Here is a 7,510-nt window from a genome sequence, read left to right as displayed (position 1 = left end):
TTGTGACCCATGTGCAGGACCGGTCACTTGGCCATGTTGAACCTCATACAGCTGGCCTCTGCCCATCGATCCAGCCTGTCCAGATCCCTCTGTAGGCCCTTCCTACCCTCGAGCAGATCAACCCTCCCTCCCAACTTGGTGTCATTCGCAAACTTACTGAGGGGGCACTCAATCCCCTCATCCAGATCATTGATTAAGATATTAAAGAGAACTGGCCCCAAAACTGAGCCCTGGGGAACACCACTTGTGACCAGCCGCCAACTGGATTTATCTCCATTCACCACAACACTGTGGGCTTGTCCATCCATCCAGTTTTTTACCCAGCAAAGAGCACACTTGTCTAAGCCATGAGCTGCCAGCTTCTCAAGGAGTATGCCGTGAGAGACAGTGTCAAAGGCCTTGCTGAAGTCCAGGTAGACAACATCCACAGCCTTCCCTTCATCCACTAGGTGGGTCACCTGTTCATAGAAGGAGATCAGGAAGACAGAGCCCAGCCCAGCCATGGCATGGGGCTGTCACGGGGTGCTCAACACCCAGCCATGACACTGACCTCTGGGTGCTGCTGGCTGGGGTCTGGTGGCCAAGGTAACACCAGGACAGTGGCATTTTCTCCCAAGACCTCTGGATGGGTCTGGCCTGTCCCTGGGGCATGTCCTCCACAGCAGTGGCTGCTCCCAAGAGCACAGCAGGAACGTCCACACCTGCCAGCCTGGGGCCAGGTAAAGGAAGGAGCCTTGAAGCACCTCCATAACACAGGCAATTAGTTAATGCTGCCTTAACCAGCCTTGCCTGGCATCTGCTCCAGTAGCAGCATCTGCTCTACACCTACAACAGAGGTGGGGATGGACATCAGGAGCAATGATGACTTGCAGAAACCACTGGGTAATCTTTTGACCCCTACTGATCAAACCACTGCTAAGATGGCAGGTGAAGAGACCACGATGGGAGCCGGCTGGCAGAAGGGATCTGGCACACACTGAGTAAAATGACTTTGCATTTATTTGGCTAAACATAAAAGCCAAAAACCCAACTCCAGAACAAGCCAGTAAGACACATGGTGCATACACAGGCCCATACAGTGAAACTAGCGCAGTAAACACTGACCAGGAAGAGCCAGCTCGAAGCAGACGCTGCTGCGGGGCTGGAGGTGACAGTAGGACTGGGTGATGCAGTGTGGCTGGAGATGGGCAGCAGATGCCAGATCATCAGTGATAAGACCAGAGGCTGCTGCTGGACACCACAGAAGCTTCCCCTGACCTGCACACCCAGGTGCCCTCCCAGTGTAATACCTCTGGCCAGCATGACACGTTAGGGAAGCAAAGAGTCAGAAAGCCAAAGCTCCCAACTTTCATTTATTTAATTGATTCATTTTTGGGAAAAACCAAGTTTTCCGTTCCAGGAGGAGGGGGGAAAAGTGACTCGGAGCTTTCAGCAGGTGGCTTTGTTCAAAGCAAAACTGCTCAGCCAGAAGATGCACTGGTGATTTGTTATGAGACTGCCAAATTTGACAAGACTCCTGGCAACAGTACATGGCCACTACCAACACAGCTTTCTAGGCATAGCAGAAGTGCTATGGACCCAGTAATCTCATGGTTTTGCCAAGAGGCAATACCCAGGCTAGCAGCAAAATATGGAACTCATCCCCCCCAGCCCTGTCAGACAACCGGACCCAGTTCCTTACATGTGGCAGGTAGGAAGCCCACACCTTTACGCCAGGGAACCCTTGGCAGTAAGAAGCCCACCCTGAGGACAGGGGACAAGATGCAGGGTCAGTGCCACCAAAGTCACTGCTACTGCCAAGCGTATTCACTGCTCCAGCACCTGCCTCTGGTTACAAGAACTGGACTGCACAATAAAGTCCCAACCCTCTATAAAATGCACAAAATCATGTCAGTGCAGATGTGTACCATAATTTTCTCAAGAGATTAAAGACCTTCTCCTACAGCTCTAAGCAATATGCTGTTGAAGTGCCATGCTCTTCATGTCTTGCTTCTGCCAGCATCCTTGGCACCTTTCAGCTTTGCCCTGCTGCTGCTGGTTCTTTGCTATCAGAAAATCCTCTCCCAGGGGCTGGCTGCTGGTGCCAGCAGCCTCACACCCCAGATCTATAGAGGAACTGAAGTAGGGCTGTCTTGCAGGAGTTGGCACCTCTGGATTTAGCAGCATCAAACCCCACACATTCTTCAATGTGTGCTAGTAAAGTTTTATTTTTCCACTCTACCTCTTACTTCATGCTTAATTCAAGCATGTCTCTTCCAGATGCTTCTTTTGAAGAGTGTGGGATGGGTTAGGGGTGTGTATGACAGCCCTGAAGCAGCACCACTGGTAACAAGATGCTCCTGGAGAACTTGGCTCAAATGTTTTGCCCAAAGATCAAGCTCTGTCCTACTCCTGATAGGACAGGGCAGTGCTGGAGATGAGGCAATCCAGGAGGAAACAAAAAAACACAGGGGAAAAAAAAAAAAAAAGACTAGGCTGGGATTTGAGTGTCCAATTTAATTTAAGTGCAAGGAGGAAGCAGGGATTACTGGTTACAAGAAACAGCTCTGTTATTCCAAGCTACATGTAAAACCATGGCTGGCTTCTGACCAAGCACCCCAGGTTTTGCAGAGAGACCAAGAAATACGTTAAGGTCTCTGCAGAACAACCCACCATCCAAAACACCATTGTTACGCACATTTACAGAACACTGTTGCATAACTTGTGTTTAAAAGAGTAGTAAGGCTCTAAAGCAGCCTGGCCTTTGTGATCCAGCTTGGGAAAGCAATGCAACACCCATACTGAGGGAAGGGTGAGGAAGGGAAGGTGGGGAAGATGAAGGAAGAGAGAATGTGGGTGATATAAAGTAAGTGCTCTACCACTCAAAAACCAGGGGATTAACAACTGGCTTGTAGCGAGTGACCATTATTTGCTCCTTGCAGCTTAAAATCCATAGCAGCCAGCCATGCTCCCAGAGCCGTGCATGTCCCTGCTGAAAGAGGTCCAAATGGCAGATGAGGAATCCCCAAAATACCCTTTCCCATACTGGCTCTGGCCTCAACAGAAGCACAGAGTCTCTGTCAAGCCCTTTAGGCAGTGTGACAAAGGATCAGCAAGATAAAAGCTGGAAAGAAATCACGCCCTGCTCCTACCACAGGGCCCCTGTGTCCCCTGGAAGCATCACACTGGGCAGAGCCTGTGGCACCACTTGACAATATGCGTCCTTGGACCCGCTGCTCCCCAAGCCCCACATCCCACTTTGAAGACCTCCCTGCAGCACTGCTGACTGGGCTCCGAGCTCTCCTCTGCTCCCAGCATCACAGGATACAGGCAACTCGGCCCAGCAGCTCCACCCAGAGACAACGGGTATCACAGGCAAATCCGCACAGAAAAGCAAGCGGGAGTGTCACAGCTACACGACAGCAAGTCCAGTCCCTCCAGCGCTGGCTGCTGGGACAGAGTGCACAGACCTGCTCTGTGCACAGGCATGCAGCACGGGGAGGGCAACTGGCCACAGGGAGCCACAAGCCACAAAGCTCAGTGTTTATTACAGACATGACAGCAGGCACGACTTGGACCATGGTTTGAAACGAGCAGATTACATGTTTAAAATCTTAAAAAGCTGCAGCGCTCTCTGGTGCTCTTTCTGGTCTGCCTCAAGGAGCAGAGTAAGCGGGCACTGATTTGTGCATTTATTGTGCAAGCCAGGTAACTGTCACATGGGACTGGGACCCTTCACTGTGGTAAAATGTGCCCTTCATCTGTCCAGCTGCACACACCAACACGGACAGCAAACTGGCTGTACGAATTCACTTTTTGTCCTTATAGCAGCGACTTCATGGCACCAGTGTAAAGGACTGCTCCAGCCCTTAGAGTACAGCAACTGAAACACAGACAAACACGCACAGAGCACAGTGTTGAGGGGCCATTTGGACAGACAGTAAAACTTATTACACACCAGAGACTGGGACAAGAAACTTCTCAACGGAGTACTCACATTCATTTCCTACCTGGGCTCTCATACACCCAAGGAAATGCACAGACAACAAGTGCCCCAAAGCAAAGATTCATTCTCTTCTCTCCAACAGCAATTGAGGGCTGAATTTTAGCTCAAGATTTAGCAGTCTTGTTAAGATTAGCCGGAAAGGCCTCTCCCCTGCAGCCCCCATACCATTTGGAGCCGCAAATGCTGTGCACTTGTGGGATGTGTGACTCTATGGTAAGTTCTTCCAGGGTGTAACTCCTGTGTGCTAAGCTGGTAGCTCCCTACCCAGCACGTCTTCACTGCGACATGCTGGGAAGCTCAACTAAGAGGCGTGCGAGCACTACAGGGTCTGCTGGATAGATTCCTATCAGCTCCAGCGCAGCAGAGATGTCTCTTATTTCCTAAAAGCCTCTTTACACCACCGCTTCCTGCGTGCTCTCGAGGCCACGCTGGTTGAGGAACCAGGGGGTCTTTCGTTTGGCAGCTGCACGGATACTGCCTGGGGGTGGGGGGAATAAGACAGAGGAGCTGAAGGAAAGAAGAGACAGATGGGTCTTCCCACTCTCCCTCTTGCCTGGAGGTTTAACAAGGGAAAAGAAACCAAAACAAAAGCCACGCTTGAGTGCTATTCTTTGCGCTTTAAAAGAGTATTTTCTTAAAATATAAAAACCATCTTTCCCCTGGAAACCACTAGAACGTAAACAATAAAAAGGGGATTTGGGGAGGAGAAGGGAGAGGAGGATTGAATGTGCTTCCAGGCAGCAGCCCTTGCTAAGAGCAACGGGTGCCTCTGAGGCCCTGTGCTCACCGTCAGCCCTGTTCCTATGGCTCTCTTGCTCATTTAGAGTTCCCCAGTGGGTCCAGACTTAGGATTCGTCGATTAGCGGTTCGCGGCAAATCCCTGCTGGTAGCTTAATCCTCTTCATCCTCACTGATGTCATAGGTGACTGCAGACTCGTTTCTGGAGCGATTGGCCGGTGAGGAAGGAGGAGTCTTGGTTGAAAAGGGCCAGCGGAAGGAGGGAGACGGGGAGCGGTCGTGCGTGGGGCTACTGCTGGGACTCTGCTTTGGGCTGATGGCCTGCAGCATCCGGCCCTTGCCCTCCTTCAGCATGTGTTTCTAGCGATGGAAGCAGGAAGACAGTTAGCACGGCTCAAACAGCAATGGAAATGGACACTACTTACAGCTTGTGCAGCATTTTGAGTTGTTGCATCCCTTCAATGCTTCGTGCAATATAAGAGCAGAAAAAGCCCACGCATCGCTCTAGGCTTTGGAAACTGCATACTGTGTAACCATTACCCATTCTCAAGCACTTCTAACATGAAGTGCCTGTGATATTTACTCATCAGCATAGGAAAGCCTGGCAGAACCAAGCAGCTTCAGACTCATCCCAGGCCAGTGACAAAGTGACCGCCAATCTCTTGGCTGCTCAGCAGCCTGCAGGACACAAGGTGGAGTTTACAGGCCAGCTTGTGGGGATGCAGGAACTTTTCATGCTACAGCCGTAACTGGCATTATCCAGTTGGCATGGGTGAGGGCTCCCTGTGAACAGGCTGCCCAAGCCTAGGACAACTTGACTGGAGACTGGCAGCACATTAATCACTGCAACAAACCATAAACCTTTGCTCTGCAGACCATGGGCTCCAGAAGCCCTACAATGACTGCCAAGCTCTCCAAAATCCCCTGCCCTCTTTTCCCAGAGCGGCTCCTTACCAACGCGCCTTCTGGGCCAAACATCTCCAGGAAATTGCCGATGAACTCCCGGGACTTCTCTTCCCACTTCTGAATGAGATCAATACTTTTTTCCTCCACTTTCTGGACAAATTCCTTTGACTTCTCCTCTACATCCTTCACCCGCTTTTTCACCTTATCCACACGCTCCTGGAGGTGGTATTTCTTCTCCTGTACAGTAAACGGTGGATCAGAATACAGCTCACCAGATCTGAGTGGCGACCACCTCTGCTCTGTGTTATTACGCTGAACTGCTGCTTAAGACTCAGTGTCTCCGTTAGTCTTGTGACACTTCTCCTTCATTTCAGTGACACTTCTTCCCTAGACTAAATGGCAGACATAGTGGGGCTGTGAGTTGCTTTGTGGCAGGCACTGGCACAGTACACAGAGCAAGACTAAACCCAGAGATAAGCCTTATCTAATAGGAGTGCATGGAAGAGGGAAATATTTATACAATATACGGATTAGATTTGAGCGACCTGCTGTAGGTCTCTGCGTATCATGATAGCACAAGTCTTTTTGCTGGGTGTTTTTAAACAGAGGCAGTTACATGCCAAAGAGAGGCCAAACAGCCGTTACCTCTCCTGTTTTGTTTTTGTATATGATTGTATTTAAAAAAATAGGCATAGTATCTGAGTGATAAAAAAAAGTTTACTACGTTACTTCCAACATCAGAAGTGCCTTCTGCCATGTATTCTGCTTGCGGGCTAGAGCTGCTCAGCACTGGATCAGAGCATGTCTTTCTCTCCTACCCAAGCACTACCGCTCCTGCAGCTTCAGGAAGGGAATAGTACAGTGACAACAGGATCAGATTTTATCCCAACAAATGACTCCACCTTAAGAAGGCGGCTGAGGGAAGAGGAGAGAGATGAGACACAGCAGCTGCTGCCAAGAACAACCCACACTTCATTCAATTCAAGAAAACACACATATTGCCACACACCCTGTCTCCAGCTCTTTCAACAGGTAAAACGTCACCAAGACATTTCTGACAATGGAACAGTATTAGCAAAACCCCATTTCCTCTGGGTGGGTGCCAGAGGCAGTTTCAGGGGCAGAAGTCGTCTAATTTCTACTCCAGGGACACTGGTTTGGTGCAACTGCTTAGCTCTGCAGACTGGCCTTTTACTGGCATGTGACAGGACTGTGCTAGCACTAGAGAAGACTCTACATCTCCACGCTCTGTAAGATTATGCTTCATGCATCTTGTGGTGAGACACTCTTCAACTCACGTTTATAAAGCTGACGTTGAGCTCTTTAGCCGTGTAGCCCCGCTGCAGGTTCCGTCTGGCATAAACATCATAGTCCCGCACAATCCGGGTGATGATATCTGATGTTGAGATGCCCTCAGTCCTCTGAGTTGGCGCAAACATGCCTAAAGTTGGGGAACAGGACCCAGGACAGCTGTAGCAAGACACATGGCAGAAAGCTGCTGCCATCTCTATTAGGAAACAAGCTCTCCTGTCAAGAGTTCATTTCCTAACTGTCCTCACACCACCACATCTTTGTCCTTGAATGTACAATACCACGGTCCTCCTTTCCGGGACTATGAGGAAGACCTGGGCAAGACCAAAGCATGTCAAAACACCATGTCTTCTAACGAAAAGCTCTTCCCTTTAGCTGCTTTAAAGACTATTGACTATAATCCACTGCATATAGAACAGTGTGGTGAGAAGGACAGGACAAGGGGTCCTACAATTTAGTGGGTGGAAATATAACAAGCTCTGATAGCTGGATTTGGATAATTTAAATAAGCTGCACCCCCACTAAGTTTTACAGCAAACAGCTAGAGCAACCACTTTGCTAAGTTCACGA

General features: G+C 49.7%; 1 protein-coding gene across 8 annotated transcripts in view; it reads right to left on the bottom strand.

Moving 5' to 3' along the window:
* Nucleotides 1-981: 981 nt before the first annotated feature.
* Nucleotides 982-7,510, bottom strand: part of PCYT1A (phosphate cytidylyltransferase 1A, choline) — a 22,424-nt gene continuing 15,895 nt past the window's right edge. For 6 of the 8 annotated variants that reach the window (XM_049802119.1, XM_049802120.1, XM_049802117.1 and 3 more), the window contains exons 7-9: nucleotides 6,928-7,070; nucleotides 5,678-5,866; nucleotides 982-5,083 (exon numbers count right to left, since the gene is read on the bottom strand). In XM_049802119.1, the coding sequence (XP_049658076.1) occupies nucleotides 4,877-5,083; nucleotides 5,678-5,866; nucleotides 6,928-7,070 (539 nt within the window). In that variant the 3' untranslated portion in view covers nucleotides 982-4,876. Of the gene's footprint in view, nucleotides 5,084-5,677; nucleotides 6,022-6,927; nucleotides 7,071-7,510 lie in introns of those variants that run through there. The other 2 variants (XR_007506274.1, XM_049802121.1) reach the window with 2 other exon arrangements.

The sequence above is a fragment of the Accipiter gentilis genome, chromosome 6, assembly GCF_929443795.1.
Source record: "Accipiter gentilis chromosome 6, bAccGen1.1, whole genome shotgun sequence".
Taxonomy (NCBI): domain Eukaryota; kingdom Metazoa; phylum Chordata; class Aves; order Accipitriformes; family Accipitridae; genus Astur; species Astur gentilis.
Note: the sequence above shows the minus strand (reverse complement) of the source record. Positions and strands in the feature narration are given on the sequence as shown.